Source organism: Pelmatolapia mariae, linkage group LG6, assembly GCF_036321145.2.
Source record: "Pelmatolapia mariae isolate MD_Pm_ZW linkage group LG6, Pm_UMD_F_2, whole genome shotgun sequence".
NCBI classification, from domain to species: Eukaryota; Metazoa; Chordata; class Actinopteri; order Cichliformes; family Cichlidae; genus Pelmatolapia; species Pelmatolapia mariae.
The window spans coordinates 598,010-618,314 of NC_086232.1; the positions used below are offsets into that span (position 1 = coordinate 598,010).

The following is a 20,305-nucleotide window of genomic DNA, read 5'->3' on the forward strand; positions in this document are numbered from 1 at the left end:
TTAAAATTCAATACATTTAATTATGGCTCCTACAAGGAGAAACGAGCAAAAGCTACAGGTAAGCAGATGTGTCATTGGATAATGGCAGGTCATGTTTCCTAAAACATTAAGAATCAGAATACTTTCTTAATCCCTAAGGAAATTATGTGGGTTACAGTTCCTCCAAGAAGAAATGGTAAAAATAGTAACAGTAAGAGACTAAACTCCAAACAATATATACAATAATATAATATTAATTAGTCAGTGTCAATTGCTGATTTGTCCTGTTCTCATTGTATGACGAATTATGATGTCTGTTTGGTAGCCGTTTGCATGCTATGCATACTCTCTCTCTCTTCATATATAGGGTCATATATGTGTGTGTGTGTGTGTGCGTCCGTGTGTGTGTAGGGGGGGAGTGGGGGAGCGGGGGGGCGCCAGAGGGCGTGTTCGCCCGGGGCGCCAAACAGGCTAGGACCGCCACTGGGTACGCCTCCAAAGCCTCATCAACCAAGCTGTAACAACAAACTTGACCAAACTAACAAATGCTGAAACAATAATACTGTAAAGTCTATCTCCACAGAGATGCTAAGGTGAATAACAAGAGTGAGAAAAAAGCTCCAAGTGAAACTGAGAGAACTCAAAAGGACTGTGACAGAAACTCACAACAGGAATTACAATGTGCCAGGGGTGGCTGTAGCTCAGGTGGCAGAGCAGGTCAGCCACTAACCCAGACTGCTCCTGTCTGCATGCCAAATATCCTTGGGCAAGATACTAACCCCATGTTGCTCTCCGATGCATCCATCGGAGTGTGAATGTGTATGAACGTTAGATAATACTAAGCTTAGAAGAAGTGCTTGTGTGAATGGGTGTGATTGGGTGAATGAATTAGTTGTATAAGCGCTTTGAGTGCTCAGAGTAGAGTAGAAAAGCGCTATATAAGAACCAGTCCATTTACCAACACTTGCTGGTCTGTTTGACCACTCAGAGCACTTTACATACATACCTATGAGCTATAAAATTAGCCTCAAGTGAGAATGCTAACACCTGATGACAGTACAGGTGCTTCATTTGTTGCATAGTCCAATGTTGACAGTGTGCCTTTCTGTCTCACACAGTGGGTTTGATGTGTTTATTCATTTATGACGTTTTCTATTTCTACACAAAATACTGTCAAAGATGGCATGAACAATTCTCTTAACACAATCTTATGACAATAACATATTTTTATTTTAAACATAGTCTAAACACTGCACACATTGTATCCTATGTGCCATACCTACGTTCAAACCTGAAAGAGGACAAAAACCTGGACTGGACTGTGAAAAAGAAGTCACAGGGTTTGTTTCTGACTGGGTGCCTTCTTCATGCAGGTACGTTTCTTCCACATTTAGTGTATTTTCTTGTTTATGTCATTTGAAAATTGCAGAACCTTTTCTCCTGATTACAAAATCAGGATCTTTCAAATATGAAATTCTTCAGATACAAAAACCATGATCCATTTTTTCTTTCAAGGCAGTGCATTTCTATATGGTCCCTGTATGCTATCAGAATCAGAAGACTTTATTTATCCCTAAGGGGCAATTAACAAAAGATTGCCCCTTGGGGATAAATTGTTTGTTAATTGCCCCTTGGGCGACTATTCAGCGGTTGTGACTGGGCATAGCCGAACGCTCCACATACATACATATGTGACATCATGTGCCACACATAAAAAGTATGGTTGTGTCTTAGAGGAGAATACCAGAATAAAAAGTCTTTAGTCTTGGATAAAAGTCTTGGATAAAAATGCCTCCCTGCACACATGGCTGCACTTAGACTCTGATGTGCCGTCCATGAACCATTAATCCAGTGTTGAACAGTTATTACGTCTGTGTAAAAGGCCCTTGACAGAACTGGCACACTTGTGTAAACATGCCAGGTAGCAGAGTAAATAAGTGGTAGATGTAAGTGGATAGACAAATTCAAGACTTTCAATCATCAGGACACAGCTGATCAATCAGTCAATGGATAACTGATCAGTTCAGGTCGGGGGATGTAAGCAGTGTTGAAGTGGGTGGAGCTGCTTCACCGAGAGGCTGAAAAAGAAATAAAGAGAGTCAGTGTTTCAGACATCTTTCCAAATCACAACCGAGTTGGCAAAAGTACAGACATCCTGTACTTAAGTAGAAGTCCAGATACTACTGTTAAAAAATACTCCAGTAAAGGTTGAAGTACTGATTCAACTCATTTACTCAAGTAAAAGTAAATAGTACAGGCTCCAACATGTACTCAAAGTAAGACAGCAAATAGTAGTTCTTTGGAGGGCGTTTCTATTTTTGTGCAAAGCATAAAGTTGATGTGAAGGTGGAATTCAGTCAGTGGATCTCAGCATCATCAGCTAAAATTCATATCAATCTCTGACCATGAACCCACAGCCACTGTGCACCAGTCACACACTGGTCTTTACTTTAAACCCATCGCAGTGAAGCAAACCAACCTGTTTATCCTGCACTAACCTGCAGAGGATTGTCATGCAGCATACAAAATCTTGAGATGGGTATTGTAGCTGACATTGTTGCAGATTTGATCCAGATGCACTTTGAGTATGAAGACTATGAAGAGTTTGAGAGCTAGATACTTACAGTGTATGATACAAAGCTACGCCTCTGCTTGAAGAGAAGGACACAGAGAATGACAGCGATGACTGTCTGGGCCAGAGTGAAGACAAGGAGGGACGACTTCACTCCCCTGCTCAGCCTCTGTTGTAAAAAGTACATACATTTCACACAAGATGCATTAATTATTGCACAATGCTGTTTTGCATTTATCCATGCTCGGTGCCATTACTTTTGCTTTTGCTGTATACAAGCAAAGTAATCCATCCATCGATCTACTTAAACTAATGAACAAATGTCTGGATGGATGGATGGATGGTTCGATGGATGAATGGATGGATGGATGGTTCGATAGATAAATGGATGGATGGTTGGATGGATGAATGGATGGATGGATGGTTCGATAGATAAATGGATGGATGAATGGATGGATGGATGGTTCGATAGATAAATGGTTGGATGGATGGATGGATGGATGGTTCGATGGATGAATGGATGGATGGTTCGATGGATGGATGGATGGATGGATGGTTCGATAGATAAATGGATGGATGGATGATTTGATAGATAAATGGATGGATGGTTCGATGGATGGATGGATGGATGATTTGATAGATAAATGGATGGATGGTTCGATAGATGGATGGATGGATGGGCGGATGGATGGATGGTTCGATGGGCGGATGGATGGATGGTTCGATGGGCGGATGGATGGATGGTTCGATGGATGGATAGATGGTTCGATAGATGGATGGATGGGCGGATGGATGGATGGATGGATGGTTCGATGGATGGATGGATGGATGGTTCGATAGATAAATGGATGGACGGTTGGATGGATGGATGGATGGATGATTTGATAGATAAATGGATGGATGGTTCGATAGATGGATGGATGGGCGGATGGATGGATGGTTCGATGGGCGGATGGATGGATGGTTCGATGGATGGATGGATGGATGATTTGATAGATAAATGGATGGATGGTTCGATAGATGGATGGATGGATGGGCGGATGGATGGATGGTTCGATAGATGGATGGATGGGCGGATGGATGGATGGATGATTCGATGGATGGATGGATGGATCATTAACATGAATGATGAATTATTTTAAGTCTATATTCTATATTTTATTGAAAAGAGTATGAAGGCAAGTGTTACAAGTGGGAAATTCTTATTTTGAAATTCTTTATCATATTTCTTGTTTCATAATGGTCCAAATGTTTTCTGTGTGTGGTCTCCAGACAGGCTACTTTCGTGCTCTTTTACTATGAAGCTGTGTCTTGGATATGTGCAGAATGGGTTTTGGTAAATAAGCATCATCTGTAAAACCCCCCAAAACAAACATCTGCATGACAGCATTTGTTCCTCCAAAACCTAGATGTATGTTCAGAATGAGTTGGTCCTTCACAGATGTAAACCCTAAACATAGGTGCACTATTGCACTCCTATACCATCAGAAACGCTGTCTATAGTCTGTGTCCTCCAACAAGATAACCTGCCCATTGAAAAACTGTTTCATAAGTGTCATAAGACAGTTTTCCAATTCTTATCAGTCCATCTTAAATCAGCTTACGTCCTGGGAAGTTGGAGAAGTGTCTCGACTGTGTTTACATCTGTTTTTTCTTTGCATGGAACAATTTTAACTTGCATTTGTGGCTACAGTGTACTGTGTTAACTGCCAGCTGTTGCGTGAATCTTTCTGAGCCCACACAGTGATTTCCAACACAAGCTTGTATCTGTTTTTAATATCACCGCTATTTCATATTAGTAGTCAGCATTGTCCTTGGCCTAACAGAGATGTTTCGTCAATCAGTAAAACACTCCACAGAGCTCCAGTCAAACCCATTAACATGGAAGAAGGGCCTTGGTTAGGACATGGTGAGAACCCTAAGGTCACTCTAACACAGCCCCTTACAGAAATGCTTGTGGCCTAGCCTCACCATTCCAGGGCTTGGTTTTTTAGCATAGACCTGTACTAGATACTGGGTAGGAATCGAACGTGCGACTCCCGCTCCAAAGGTGTGTAGTCTTACCACTAGACTAACCAGCTACTTTTCTTGAGTGGGCCAGACACTCACACATCATAAACCATTCACTCATACTTTGTACAGTGTAGTATTGTACAAATCATGGTGTCGTACAAGAGAAGTCCAATAAAATGCTTAAAACCCGGAATGTTTGTGGAAACTAAAAGAAGACTCAGGGCTCCAACTGCCTTGAGGCTGTGACCTCTACTTTGAATATTTCTGCAAATGAGAGATTTCAGTTTTTGCTTTTAGTGCTTAACATGCAGCCGCAACTGCAGCTCATCAAGCCATCACCAGCTGTGCTGATTACCTTCTCCATGAGTGTCCTATTTAGAAGTGCGGCTGAGCTACAGTCAGTGCTGGATTATTGAGTTTACCCTCGTTAGTATGGCCGTGTTCCTCTGTGTTTTTGAACCTCACTTGTTGTGGATACCTTTGCCGACATGTGTGTTTGTTTTGTTACCAGGGATCGGGAGCGGAGCGTTTTTCTTCACTTGGACGGAGTCACGGATTGGGAGCACAAGAGGGAAGTGTGTGTTGGAGCTATGGGTCGGAGCACGGATTGTTTGGAACTGTTTTTACGTATAGATCTAACTATACTGTAGAAGCACTTCATCTTAATAATTTATTTCTAATTATATTTTATATATTATGGGGATGGCTAAATGCTTAAATATGCAATTCATACCCTGCACATGTCACTATTACTCAGGATGTGAGCGGAAAAAAGAGTATTATGCTTTACATAATTACAAAAAGACAGAAAACAACTACAAACTGAAACTGAAACTGAAACAAAATAAATACAAAGTAACACAAAAATCTCTACAAAGAGAAAAAAATAGTGTACAAAATGACAGAGAAAAAGACTACAGAGACACAAAAATGATAGACACACAACAAAAATGTGCAAATTAAGTACAAAGAAATCCAGAATGACAGGTACTGAAAGACACCCAGAATACATTAAGGACCAACCGTCTCGTAGTGCTTTTCGTCACATCTTTTGTATTCTGTAGTTTTGGTACAAGGCTCCTCAGGATTCTTGTTCATGTCCACAGAGTAGATGATCACAGCCACCACTGACAGCATAACAGACACCATGCTTATCATGAGACACAGCTGCAGCTGAAACCCCGCCCCCCAAAACATTTTACTTTAGTATATTAGCTTTTTCTAAATCATGTGCTGTTGTTCAGTTATTTTCAACTTAGCTGAAACAATGATGTTTCAAGTTTTAGAAGAGACTCACAATCTTCATGGTGCAGTGTTTGTCCAAGAATATTGCGATTCCTCCTGCTGTGATGAACTGCGAGCAGGAAAATTCATTTATTAATATACCATTAACCCCCCCACGCGCACATGCACACACACACACACACACACACACACACACACACACACACACACACACACACACACACACACACACACACAAACTCACCATCAGGCCGCTCCACCAAGGAACTCCCAGGGTGACCACCTCTGTGAACTCAGTGAAGAGCAGAGGAATGGAGTAGGACATGACCATCAGTCCTAGCATCACCTGACTAACCTGGGATGCGTGCACACACACACACACACACACACACACACACACACACACACACACACACACACACACACACACACACACACACACAGATTACTATCAACCAGCTCTCTGACAGAAAGAAAGAAGTGCTGGTGCTGCATTGTGTGGTCTCTATCACTGTATACAGATGCACATATTTGGACAGCAGCCCCTTTATGCTTAGTGTTTGTGCTAAATTAAACACATTAATAAGAGACTTTTTGTTATGATACAGGAACATGCTGCATCCTCATGTGATCTGTGAAACATGGAGGTGGTGATTCCATTGAATTCCATTTGTACACCAGTAATAACAAAGACAACTGAATTAAGTTTGATTTCTTAATGTAAAGACCCCACAGCATTGCAGAGACATCTCTAACAATCAGATGACCTCTGTGAACAAGCACTTAGCAAAGATGTAAAGAAAGTATTCCCTTTTAATAGGATGCAACCGCCACCAGAACTTGACCAATGGAGGGGCAGCCATCTGCCAAGACTGGCTGTGGAGTAATGAACCAAAAGGATTGCAAAGGGAGGCAAGGACAAAATACACACTATGGAGTGGAAAGGACAAAAGCTAATGACATGTAGAAATGGCATATAAATGCATGGGGAGGGGAAAAGAAATCAAAATACAGACGTTCTGTATCCACACATATTCAAACACAACTACACAGAGGTCAAAACTCACCCCCAGACATTTGGGTTCTCCTTTCTGGATGGCAATCTTCAGTGCCTGCTGTCTCTCAGCAAGCTTGAGAGTATTCGGGTCGTCCAGCACCCGTACTGTGAGATCCCTGGAGACTGACACTGCCATCACCTGCAATGAGCAGCAAAGCACCCACTGCACTCATCTTGCAAATCAAATCAAATCACATGCTCTGCAGAATTGTGCAGGGAACATTGGGGGAGCTGCAGAACTTTCCTACATCACATACGTAGACTTTTAGTAGTCTATGTTCCGTTTAATTATATCACAACAAAGTGTGTAGATAGCAGATATTTGTCTCTTTACTACCATCTCCTGGAAAAAAGGCAAAACAATGACTCACCATCATTTTTAAAACTGTGTACAGGGTGGGCCATTTATATGGATACACTGTAATAACATGGGAATGGTTGGTGATATTAAAGTCCTGTTTGTGGCACATTAGTATATGTGAGGGGGCAAACTCCTCAAGATGGGTGGTGACCATGGTGGCCATTTAGAAGTCGGCCATCTTGGATACAACTTTTGTTTTTTCAATAGGAAGAGGGTCATGTGACACATCAAACTTATTATACACATCTAGAATCCCCAATCTGTAAAGATCTGTAAAGAGAAGGACAATGCAGTAACGTACCTGCCTGCCCACTCTCTACCACTGTTTGTATCTGGAATTTGCAAACCTGCCCACTCTTTGGTGACCTGTTCAAAGGGATGAGCCTGAGGCCCGTGAGGAACTATTTCACAGAATCAACTTTTTGGGATTTCCTTACCTGGATGATTGAGGATGCGTCAAGATCATTTCACTGAGATTAAGAATTGATCATGAACTCTGTGAACATGCTAAAGAAAAGAACTAGCCCTGACCTTGTCTATTCTTCCATTCATTTTGGCACTGTAAGCGCTGGATCCCTAAACATGGTTTTTAAGATATCGAATGCTCCCGCAGTCTTCCAGGCCCTAGTAAACAATATGTTTTACAGTCTTTTTGTGTTTGTATACCTTGATGATATTCTCATCTTCTCTAAGGAGCAGTATTGTGAGCATATAAGGTTGGTTTGTATCAGCATGTGTCAAGGCAGAAGTGTGATTTTCACACTGTTGCTTTGTATGAACAGCAGACAAGGCCTTCATGAAACTGAGACAGCTCCACTCCTATTTTGATACAACCTGACTCACACAAACAGTTTGTGGAGTTACACACTTGTGACTGTGGGGCAGTGGCAATCCTTTCCCAGTGTGGTGACCCACATGGTAAGTGCCACCCATGTTCTTTCTTCTCCTATCATTTGTCTTCCACTGAGCAGAATTATGACTTAGGTAAACTTAAGCTGCTAGCATTTACGTTAGCTGTGGAGACCCCATTTGGAGGGGGGCAAAGAGCCTTTTGTTTGTACAAATGATCAGTTATTTAATATTGACCACATTTTTAAATGAATTTTATAACATTTGTACTGATCACCAAATCTATTGTATTTTTAACAAATTATTACATCTTAGAATTTTTGTTATTTTTAACATTTTTGCATATTATTTTAGTTTGTATTAGTTCATTTCTACTTGCATCAAAGGATTTAAAATGAATAACAAACATGTTCCAAGTACCTTAAAGTCACTAAATCTGTTCTCAAACTCCCAAAAATGGAGGAAACAGTTTCATGATCATTAATATGCAAATTGCCATGACTGTTGCTCAACAACCACTGATCAATGGCCATGAGTACCATTCACAGAGAGTTGGGGAATGGCTGCAATCACAGCATTGTAAGATGGAGACAGATGTACCCTTAGGCCCCCTCCTCGATTCAGAGATGGTCTTTCCCTTTTCATGTAAATGGCCTCCTTGACTCAAACCAGCGTTCCTCCCTGTCCAGGATGTGTACATCCTCATCATTGAAAGAGTGTCCACTGGCCTGTAGGTGTAAATAGACTGCAGAGTCCTGGCCTGACGAGGTGGCTCTTCTGTGTTGTGCCATCCGCTTCGCCAGAGGTTGTTTGGTTTCCCCGATGTATAAATCACAGCAATCCTCCAGTGTACACTATACTGTGCTGTTTGTGCACAGGCAGACCCGATCCTTGGGGTCGAGGCCCCAAATGGGAGCATTGTCATGAAGAAGCACTATCATTCAGCACTGACTGCATGGAGGGAAAGTGCAGGACTGTAAATGTACGGAAAAATGTTCTTCTGAGCTTCAAATGCATTTATGGTACTTATCATATCAGTAACTGTCTTACCTTTTGATTGACAGTTCAAATGGTTCAGGACCCAGTGATATCAGTTAAAAATGCAAGTTCAAGCATCCACTCAGTGTCCTTGAGATGTCTTTCCCTTTGGTCTGCATGAACTGCATGAACTCCTTGATTTCACCCAAAAGTGACAAAAAATGACATCCACCCATCCCCTGCTTAGTCATCAGATCTCTGTGTGTGTAGTAACAGGTCACCGTGTTCAGCTGAAAGTTCCTCCAATAGGACGCCTGCTGGTGAATGGTGCAGTGGTAAGGCAGACATTTTGGCAAGTCTGTGTTACTATTGCATTGAGCAATGAAGCCTGCATGTCAGCATGTCATGGTAGGAGCCCCGTGTGTAGTCTCCGACACCAGCTTTTTTAGTGGTAGCTTGTTCTCCATGAAGAACCTCTTCACCGCATGTAGATGTCAACTCCCTCTGTTGTTGTCTTTAGGGGCAGTAGTGTGAAATCATCAAACACCATTTGACAGACATGATCATCTGCGATGTACTGCTGCTGTCCACAGACTCGTCGTGCTGGATGTTGAACTACTAACCAGATCCTGGTCAAGTTCTCGGATATAGCTGACACTCTTCTCACCACTGTACTCGCCCCCAGTTACACATATTTATGTAATTGATATTGGGACCATTCTTCTCAAGTGTTTGAACAGAGTGTTTGCAATTATTAGCACTGTGCCCTCCAAAATCTCGTTGCAGCTCTGAATGAAGCTTCAGTTGCTTTTTGTGACTTTTCACCAGCCTTGTAAAAGACTTCTGGTTGCCCAAAGCTGCCTTTAATTCGTCGACTTTTTCTGCTCACGATGGTGGATAGTTAGCATGGAGGCTTGCATGAAGTGCACTGAAGTGTCTCTCCACTTTGTGCCGCTTTGCCATCGCCACAGTTGCCCCCAGTGCTGGGGAGTAATTGAATGAATGTACCAGTGTTACGTATTTAAAATACGAAATATGAGTAACTGTATTTCGTTACAGTTACCGTTTTAAAAGGTGGTATGTAGAATACAGTTACTTTGTTGAAATAAATGGATTACACGGCGGTCTTTTCCCGTTTCATATGTTAGGCCAGTGGTTCCCAAACTTTTTTGCTGGGCCCCCCTTTGTTTTACAAGAAAAATGTTTGTCCCCCCCCCTTCTCGCGCGTGCACGCGCGCACGCACGCGCATAAACACATCCTCCAACCGCACACACCCATATTTTGCTCCATTGCAGTTTATTTCACACCTCAAACATTTAGTAAACAATTAAGCAAATACGAGTAATCTGCAATAAATGACAGGTAGTAATAAAATAAACTACTAACTCTTTTACGCTACGTCCACACCTACACGGGTATTTTTGAAAACGCAGCTGTTTCGTCCACACGTAAACGGCGTTTCAAATCACCGAAAAGGTTTTACACGCTCACATACACATGCAGTTACTGTCCCTCCATTTAGAAACGCAGAGGCGTCACGCTGTGATTATTTTATGTGTAGTTGTTTTTTTCCTGTGTAATAATATTCAACTTTGCTATCAATACATTTTTCAAAAAATGCCTCTCTGTGCAAAATGGGTTCAAAAACATAAACAGCTGTTGGATGTTGTTTGTCCGTGATTTGAACCGGGGAACAAATCGTGGCAGGATCAGCCTGATATTATTTGTATCCCGCTGTAACTTTACTGTATAAAGAGCTAACATCTCCAAATTTTCAGGAGTAGTTAGTCATTACAACAAGTGTTTGTGAACTAAAAATCAAGAATGTGGGATACTGTTTGTCCGTGATTTGGAGAGCCAAGCGCTGCTCCCGACGAAGGGAAAACCAATTCTGCAGGGAGACCTACCTCGGCACTTGTGCAGGTGAAACCAAAGGGCAGATATGCTTCACCATATTTTCTAGTCTTTGGCTTAGAATGAAGTTGGTTTGGAAACATATTCAGGATGCTTCATCTCCTGCTTTGCGTTTGTGTGGGCGCCCCGTGCTAGCAGTGTCCAAGCCTTGTTTTTTTTGTTTGTTTGTTTTTTTCGCTTTTCATACCGCGCCCCCCTTGCAATGGCTCTGTGCCCCCCCTAGGGGGCGGGCCCCACACTTTGGGAAGGTCTGTGTTAGGGTATGCCCTCTCTATTTTTGGTAATTCCACACCGTTGGAAACCCAAACAAAACACGCAGTAAGAGGCTCTAAAGCCTGTCTCTCTATCTCACGGCCCATGTCACCTCTACTTACAGCCCGCATAATGACGTGAAGAAATATTTTAAAAAAAATTATTATTCAAAAAATTATTTAATATGAAGGCAATATGAGCAGAGTGTTACAGGCATAGCCCTATACCCGTTATGTGCAAAAAACGGAGAGTGGAAAAGTTCGAGCTGTCACCGAGCAGAAACGGGAGCTGGAAGCATGTAAATATAATAATAACCACTGCAGCCAAGAAGAGAGCCTGACGAGCCCAGTTGTAAGTAAGCTATTAAGACTCGACTGTACACTGTGTTTGTGTTTTCCTCCGAAACAATAAGTTCGGTTGGAGCAGCCTTTCAACGCCTCTCTCTGTCTCTCGCAAGAAAAGTTGACCCAGACAACAAAGTAAAGCTAGTTTTCAGCTACGAGCCCAACACGAACTCGACGTATTAGCCAGAGGTCCCTTTACTACGGTTCGGAGCCGCGGACCTGTTTTATATACGCGCGGAATAGTTTTCTATACGAGATCGCTGCAAAAAGTGCAGCCCCACACCGGTTGCCCCGCAAATGAGACATACACACTTATCTTTAAGTGTTAGATTAAAGATTTTTGTTTTCCATGTTTTTCTGAAAGAGTGAAAGCCACATTCAGCTCCTCATTGGAGCTACGCCCGCTGTCTCATCTCAGCAAAGAGCAAACAATTTGGACGGCAATTTGTCTTGATATTGAACCTCAGACTTCAGACAAGGTCTGAGATCATATATAGATACTGTTCTGTTTTGAATATGTTCATATGCTAATGAGACAAATAAGTGGAAATTGTATTTCTATTGTTATACATCAGAAAATTGTGAAGCTTTTATTTTGACATCTGGATAGACAGGAAAGCCGTTATTTTGACATGTGCATAGACAGGAACAGTGGGTCAGGATTCCAGCATCACCTGACTGTCGGCCCGGGAGCTGTGAGAGAGTAGCGGTGGGGAGGTGCGGGAAATTTGAAGGTGGACATTCCATACGGCTTGAGTGAATTGTTTGGTTTTTGGACTTTGGACTACGGATTTGGATCACGGAGTTTGGCAGTTGGCATAAACTGGTGTGTGACTGGCTGGAATGGTGTCTCTGGTAGATGAGGACGATGAAATGGATTTTGGTGAATGGACCCCGGTTGCTGGCGGGGGAAGATCAGGAAGAGGGAGAGGCAGGGGAGGCAAGTTTGGATGGGTTGCAGACCAGTAAACGGTGTTTGGAAGAGAACAGCTCGGATGAAGGGTCCAGGGTCGTGAGGAAGAAGATGGTGAGGGAGGAATCTAAGATAATTTTGAAATTCAGGAAGGAGGATGAGGAAGTGCAATTGAGCCCAATAGTGGTGTCTAGAGAACTGGAAAAGAAGTTTGGAGAGGGTTTTTTTTTTTAGCTAAGATTCTAAGGGATGGGAATTATTGGTAGTGGTCAAGTCAGAAGAACAGAAAAACAAGGTGTTGAGTGCTGAAAGTATCTGTAAAAGGACAGTACAAGCGAGAAGGACATTGTGAGACAGTAAAACGACCAGAGGGGTGATTACAGGTATCCCAGTAGAAGAGGATTTTGAGAAATTAAAGCGGTGTATTCAGGGAGGAGAGGTCAGCAGAGTAAAGAGACTGTTAAAAATTGTTAATGGGGAAAGGGTTGGTAGTTTGTCAGTCTTGTTGGAATTTGAAGGTACTGTAATGCTGGACAGGGTTAAAATAGGGTGCATGAGCTTTCCTGTGAGAGTATTCAAGCCACCGCCCCTTAGGTGCTATAAATGCCAGAGATATGGACACATTGCTGTAGTCTGTAAGGGGAAGCAGAAGTGTCCCAAATGTGGGGGTGAGCACACATTTGAGGAGTGTGGAGATAATGTTCAGGATAAATGCAGTAACTGTGGGGGGCAACATAGGGTGAGTTTTGGAGGCTGTGAAGTAAGGAAGAAGGCCATGGAGGTTGGGCAGGTCAAGGTTACTCACAACATAAGTTACGCTGAGGCAGTCAGGAGGGTGGACTGGGAAAAGTTCAATCAGGGTTAACTCTGGAAGTTGTTCAAGTGCATGGAACTCACCCCGGTCTGACAGTAGAGAAGTTGATTTTGTTCATTGCATATGTCATAAATTGTTCAGATCAAGTGAAACATAAGACAGAGAAAATCAAAATAATAGTGAAAGGGGCAGAGAGGTTTTTCGGTATTAAAGACATATCTTGGAGAACATTAATAAAAGACTTGGAGGGGAAGGGAGAGCGGAAGGATCAGGGGAGAGGACAATATGATTATTTTACAGTGGAATGCTAGAAGTTTGATTGCAAGCAGTCAAGAGTTTAAAGGATTTTTTTAAAAAATGCAAAAGGAAACCAGATATAATCTGTGTACAGGAGTCATGGCTGAAGCCTAATTTGGATTTTGTTATCAAAGGATATGATGGGGTTCGGAGGGATAGGAAGGAGGGTAATGGAGGAGGTTGTGTGACATTTGTGAAACGAGAGATTCAATATAGAGTAGTAGCTATTGGTAGACAGTTAGAATATATAGTATTGGAAATTTGGGGAGGAATTGGGAGCGTTAGAGTGGTAAGTTTTTATAATCCAGGTGGCAAACTAATAGAAGTGGAGGAACTGGATACATATTTAAGGGGGAAAGTAATCTGGTGTGGGGACTTTAATGCTCACAGTTCTTTATGGGGCTATGGTAATGATCGGAATGGGGAAGTGATTGAGGAGTTGTTGGATTTGAAGAATTATGTGTGTTTGAATGATGGCAGTAGTACTCGGGTAAATGTTAGAACGGGGGTTGAATCAGCTATTGATCTTACGTTAGTGTAGGATTCATTGGCAGGCTTATGTTCATGGGAGGTACTGAAAATGACAACAACAGGAGTGATCATTATCCTATAATGATTGAGGTGAAGCTGAGCATTGAGAAACAGGTGCTTTAGTGAGGCTAATTGGGATGTATTTAGGGTAATTAGTGCACAAGAATCTCAAAAGATTGATATGGATGTAGGGGTGGACGATTTAAATGATTCAATTTGTAAAGTCATTTTAGAGGCGGCGAGCAGAGTGAGCAAGAGAAAAGGGAGTAGTGGGAAAAGGAAGATTGTGCCATGGTGGACAAAGGAGTGTGATAAGGTGATTAAATATCGAAATAAGATTTTTAAGAAATTAAAGGGAAATCCCAGCTCTCAGAATCTTGTTGAATTTAAGCAGTTACAAACCAAGATAAGAAGAACAATTAAGAATGCAAAGAAGGACTTTTGGAGGGGTTTTTGTAATTCAATGGGGAGGGAGACAAAAATTCACAGCGTATGGGCTATGATTAGAAGGATGAATGGTTTAAAAAGGGAGTATGGTTATCCAGTCTTGAAGGACGAAGAGGTGACAGTAGTAAAGGATGAAGAAAAGGTTAACATGTTGGCAAAAGCGTTTGTTAAAATCCATAGCTCAGGGAATGTTAGTGAAGAAGGGCGTAGGGGGAAAGAAAGGACAAATATAGGGAACAGAGATTTATTGGATATGGTGGAGGATACGGATGATCTGGTGAATATGCCTTTTACTAAGTCAGAGTTACATTGAGTGCTCCGGAAATATAAGTTATCAGAGCCAGGGAAAGATCAGGTGTGCTATATTATGATAGACCATCTTAGTGAGTCAGCAAAAGAGCAGTTAGTGGAGTTGTATAATAGGGTGTGGGAAGGTGGGAAGCTGCCACAAAGTGGGAAAGAGGCTGTGGTGGTGCCTATACGTAAGCCAGGGAGGGATGGTACCAAGGTAGGTCAGGTAATTATAGACCGATAGCTTTAACATCACATATTTGTAAAGTTATGGAGAGAATGGTAAATGAGAGAATGAGAGGTTAATGTATTATGTAGAAAGTAGAGGGTTTATATCTAAATATCAAAGTGGATTTAGAAGAGGGAGAAGTACTATGGATCCAGTATTGTGTTTGGAGCATGAAATTAGGAGGGCTCAAATAAATAGTGTGTGGTGGCAGTGTTTTTCAATATAGAGAAAGCTTATGATATGATGTGGAGAGAAGGTCTGTTGATTAAAATCCGTAAATTGGGTATTAAGGGGCGGATGTATAGGTGGATTTTGGATTTTTTTAAAGGGTAGGCAAATATAAGTGAGAATTGGAAAGAATTATTCGGAGAGGTTTTCTGTAGAGAACGGGACTCCTCAGGGGAGCACATTGAGTCCTTTGTTATTTTCTCTAATGAATAATGATGTGTTTAATGACATAGAGGGTGGGGTGGGATGTTCACTTTTTGCTGATGACAGAGCCTTATGGAGGAGAGGGAGGAATGTAGGTTTTACTGTAAAGAAGTTGCAGGAAGCAGTTGGTAAAGTGGAAGAATGGTCGTATAGGTGGGGATTCAAATTTTCAGTTGATAAGATAAGACTAAGACAATGTTTTTTACAAAGAAAAGGGTTAGTGAAGAAGTTAAGCTGAACCTATATGGCGTAGAATTAGAAAGAGTGAGGAAGTTTAAGTTTCTGGGTTTGTGGTTTGATGAGAGGGTAACTTGGAGTGCACACATTCAGGAATTGGTGGGTAAGTGTAAAAATGTTTTGAATATTTTGAGGTGTTTGGTTGGGAAGGATTGGGGAGCGGATAGGGAGTCCCTGAGGGCCATATACACTGGGTTGGTGAGGTCAATGTTAGATTATGGTTGTGTAGCATATAATTCGGCAGCAGACACTACTCTTGGAAAGTTAGATTTTATTCAGTATCAGGTGTTGAGACTTTGTACAGGGGCATTTAAGACAACTCGTACTGTAGCCTTGCAGGTGGAGATGGGGGAAATGGCACTAGAGTTGAGGAGGGAACAGCTTAGATTGACTTATTGGGAAAACTTACAGGGTCAGGGGAAGGATCACCCTGCACTAGAAGTTCTTAAACCTTGCTGGGAGAAAGGCAGGAGGGAGTTAAAGAGCTTTAGATGGTGTTACGCCCCTCTGCAGCCCCTAATCTCCTCAGTGTGTTCAGCTGGTGCTAATTGGCCACACCTAGTCAGGAGTGGATAAAAGCATACCTGAGGCAGGCTTCCCAGAAGCTCACTAGTTTTTGCCTTGGTGGCACCAGCCATTTTAGCCAACCTGCTATGCCATTTTAAGATAAACCTCTTCTCACTAACGCTCTGGTATTCGTCTCTTTTTTTTGTTGTTGCGGCTTTTGAGCAGGGTCGTGACATAAGTGGGGGCTCGTCCGGGATTGTTTGGACATTTTTTTGGGACTGAAAGCAGTTTGTTTTACTTATAAGTGGGTGAGTGAAGGTGTTCACTGTGATTGAGCAACGTCCCTTTAGTAAGTGTGTTTCAGCTGGGTAGCTGTGTTGCCCTTCCATCAGAGCACTTGTTTGTTGTTTTGCTTTGTTGTTTTAATTTGTTGTGTTTGGTGGTACACCACTGAAGACTAGGTAGGTAAAGTTAGGGTTTTATTGTTTTTAGCGTTTTAGGTTGGGAGGTGCACATAGTAAATCAGTGGCACCAAACAGTGGCAGGAGGTTTGAGACCATTCATTAATTCTGGTCTTGTAGCTGAGGCAGGTAGGCTGTTAAGTTGGCATAGCGTGTACATCATGTGTGTGCATCTAATGTCAGTGTGGATGGATGCTAATGACATCCTCCTAAGTGAGTGTTTTGTGCTGTGGCCTTTAGTGTGGCAGAGCATGTGGCTACTTTGGTTAGATCACTTTTGAGCAATCATTGTGTGGCCATAGCTCTGTTTGTGGTTGGTCACTAACATGCTTTCTTTACTGAACTTTGGAGTTTAAAGCAACTTGTTGTGGTATAGGGCCACTTGTATGTGACCATTTGTGTGATAGAGACAACAGATCACTTGGTTGTGATTATTTGTTGCTACTTTTGGTTTTGTGTTGTAGCAGGTCAAGTAATCATTTTGGGTTTGACTGTTGTGCTCCTTTGTGTTGGTCACATGTTACTTTTTGTGCGTTCAGTGTGGCAACTTCAAAATCCTCATGCAGGGGCGTCCCTGTTTAAAAATGCCAACTAAAGAAATGTGAGTATTTAGTGAATGAGGGGTAGATGGCAGAAACAGCGGGAAGAAGAAAGGAGGGGAAGGTGGGAGTAAGGAGAGCCACAGGAAGGAGCAGGTGAGAGGAGGTGGTGGTGTCAAGACTGAGATTTGGACATACAGGATTGAATTCTACACTATTCTTTATAGGGAAATGTAACTATTGTGGAGAGGAGGAAACTTTGGAGCATGTTATTTTGTAGTGTCGGATGTATAAGGTAGAGAGGAGACAACTGGTCCAAAGTCTCGGTAACTTGAAATGGGATCTTATTAAGTTATTGCAAAAGGAGTTGGGGGATAAAAGCTATGAGGCTTTGTTTCAGTTTTTGAGAGAAGGTAGTTTGGAAGGATATGAAGTAGGTTTGCTTGGTTTGTTTGTTTTTGAGTGTGATTCCTGTCCACACTCCATATCAGTGGTGGCAGTAATGCACCATGCAGTTGTTTGCCAACCGGCAACTTACAAGAAGAAGAAGCGGGAATAGTAAATGGTAAATGGCCTGTATTTGTATAGCGCTTTACTAGTCCCTAAGGACCCCAAAGTGCTTTACACATCCAGTCATCCACCCATTCACACACACATTCACACACTGGTGATGGCAAGCTACATTGTAGCCACAGCCACCCTGGGTTGACAGAGGCGTCCCAGGGTGGCTCTGTCAACATAGTGGGGAAAGCATGGCTACACCTTTGAAATCTTTTGAGTTGAATCAAAAATAATCCTTCAGAAAGCGATGGTCGTAAGTTCTGTCAGTTCTTTGTATATTAGACAATTAGTAATAGGGTGTTTGAGACATTATTTTGTACCTTCCTTGAAGTGCAGTAGTTATAGGTAATGATACAAGTGTACACTTGCCCACTACCTGCTTATTGTTCTTTGTATTAATATCAGATTGTATATCTACAGGATACTTATCTTGTAGTCTCCTATGTTAGTGCCTAAATATACTTATCTGCTGATTATATGACAATCCATTAAGAGTTTTGTTTTATGTGTTTCTAGTTTCACTCAGTTCAACACTATGTTCGAAGTCATTAAAGGAGCAAGTACGCTCCCCTTCCTGGCTCTTGAAAAGGAGTCTGGCTGACTGTTCACGCTCAGGGAGTTCAACACATAGAGAGAACAGTACAGATACATTCAACCAATTTCAAATTTTAATTCAGTGTTGCCATTTTCAAATCTACATGAATAAAAAGGACAGCCACAGTATTAAATATAAAGTTTAGAAGGTGACTAGTGGTACCTACCTCTGTTATACAGCAATCCAAAAAAGTAAAGTTACAATTAAAAGTTAAAACAGCGTGCACTCACATTCTACCATGAAGGAAGTGATCAGATCAGACGCAAAAGGCTACTGTGCCATCCTGCCTAAGGTTGTTTCTTCCGCATTTTAATTTGTTTTAAGCGAAAACAGTTCTGTGCTCTGCTTGATCTACCAGTCATCTCCTATAAAACAAGCCTAACACCAAATACCTCTGTGTTTTTAAGAAGCTCTGCAGTTATTAAAAGCATCAAATTGTGTCATTCCTACCCTTTCTGCTGATCACTTTAGCCTTCAGTTGAATACTTCTTCTTTTAATGCACCTCCTGTTTTTCAAACCAGTGTTTGAGGGGACGTTTATAAGAGCAAACAAGCTGTTGGGAGACGGGGAGGGGCAGAGGGAACTTGTTCTCCGTCTCTGGCTCCCATCCAGCAGAGCGCCTCCTTCGCTTCCTGTTCTGTTTTCCTACATTCCAGACAAGCAGCGATACACAGACCTTTGTGGAATAATCCTAAGACCCCCTCAGACTTTTACAGGAGGTAAGGTTGGGCTGCTTTTTATTTTTGTTTTCATCTTTGACAGTTCAATAGGATACACAAGCCCACGCGCCTTTCACAGTCCACGTTCTGTTGTTTTGGCACTATTTATGTACATATTAGAAAGAATGTGTGTACACACACACACACACACAGTGAGTGTACAAAGTACACTTTATTTGCACTGAATTTTTTATTTTTAGATATTTAAAGAGGGACAAAAAGCATAAAAATGGAAATAGACGCATTCATGTTGTAGTGAATTTTTAGTGTTTGATGTGTTTTTATTCATATTTATTATACTTGTTGCTGTATAAAGCTCATTTAAAAAAATATATATGGATTTCCATTTTTATAATGCGCAAAGGATCTGCTTTGTCTGGTTGTATAGAAGTGTATGGTAAAAGTTAGTAAGTAAAAAAAAATGTTTAAATTTATTTATATAGGGAGTTTAAGGATTTAAAAAATAAAAGTAAAATAAAACAGTCACAAAGTGGTTTACAGAGGTATCGATAAAAAGCAGCTTGTGTAAAGTTACAAATGACACACATGAACCATTCAGACCCTACCCAGGCACTGAGACAGTGTTTAAACCTGTTTAAGGTGTGAGGAGTGGGTGGTTTGTAGTGCACACTTTATAATAAGTGAGAATGTAGTAATGCCTTATAGCTCCACAAAACAAACAGCCCAGGAAAATGACTTGAAATGGCTTCATGCAGCTGTTTACCCGAAACAACAGTTTTCCCTGTCTGTACTGTGCTGTGGTGATATACTCTGGAGTACCTCTATGGCTCCAGTTTACAACTGTAACATGTGGATCAGCCATTCACTCCTGTACAGGAAGTGTGGACCGACTGTCCATTTGAAGGGTCTGAGTTTCTGATCCCAAAGGGTGTACCCCAACAGCAAGTGCAGAAACTGGTGAGTGGATCCATCTAGATGATGAAAGTCAAGTGCAAGTAGCCCTCCTGATTATAGAGCCTAAAAAGGCTAGGTTAAAGATTTACAAATGACCACAAATTTAGACTTTAAAGTGCAAAATATTTTATTTAAGCAAATGATAGGAATCATAGAATAAACTCAGGTGATTTAATTACAACTTAACTGCTCTACTTTATCCTAATGCTGATTTCTGAAACTGTTCTTGAGCTGAATGAAACAGAAGAGGA

The 20,305-nt window shown here is 41.6% G+C and overlaps 2 protein-coding genes across 2 annotated transcripts in view; one reads left to right on the forward strand and one right to left on the reverse strand.

Annotated features, from left to right (window-relative positions):
- Positions 1 to 18,989, reverse strand: tmem176 (transmembrane protein 176). The gene is made up of 7 exons (XM_063475048.1): positions 18,870 to 18,989; positions 6,877 to 7,005; positions 6,054 to 6,164; positions 5,862 to 5,918; positions 5,588 to 5,737; positions 2,604 to 2,720; positions 1 to 2,057 (listed from the first exon to the last, which is right to left on the reverse strand). Exons 2-7 carry the CDS (start codon positions 7,000 to 7,002, stop codon positions 1,998 to 2,000), a joined length of 621 nt encoding a protein of 206 aa, XP_063331118.1. The 5' UTR covers positions 7,003 to 7,005; positions 18,870 to 18,989; the 3' UTR covers positions 1 to 1,997.
- si:dkey-9i23.16 (uncharacterized protein LOC571915 homolog) overlaps positions 18,989 to 20,305 on the forward strand; it is a 24,401-nt gene continuing 23,084 nt past the window's right edge. The window contains exon 1 of the mRNA XM_063475049.1: positions 18,989 to 19,139. The gene's annotated coding sequence lies outside the window, so the exon portion shown is untranslated. The remainder of the gene's footprint in view (positions 19,140 to 20,305) is intronic.

Bases quoted from the DNA above. Each gene is read 5' to 3' on its own strand.
- tmem176 (XM_063475048.1), bottom strand. From the start codon at position 7,002: ATGGCAGTGTCAGTCTCCAGGGATCTCACAGTACGGGTGCTGGACGAC. The intron at 2,721-5,587 runs GTTGGTCCTTAA...TTTTTACAACAG, and splicing joins ACGAAAAGCACTACGAGACG to AGGCTGAGCAGGGGAGTGAA. The intron at 2,058-2,603 runs GTAAGTATCTAG...TTTCTTTTTCAG, and splicing joins GTAGCTTTGTATCATACACT to CCTCTCGGTGAAGCAGCTCC.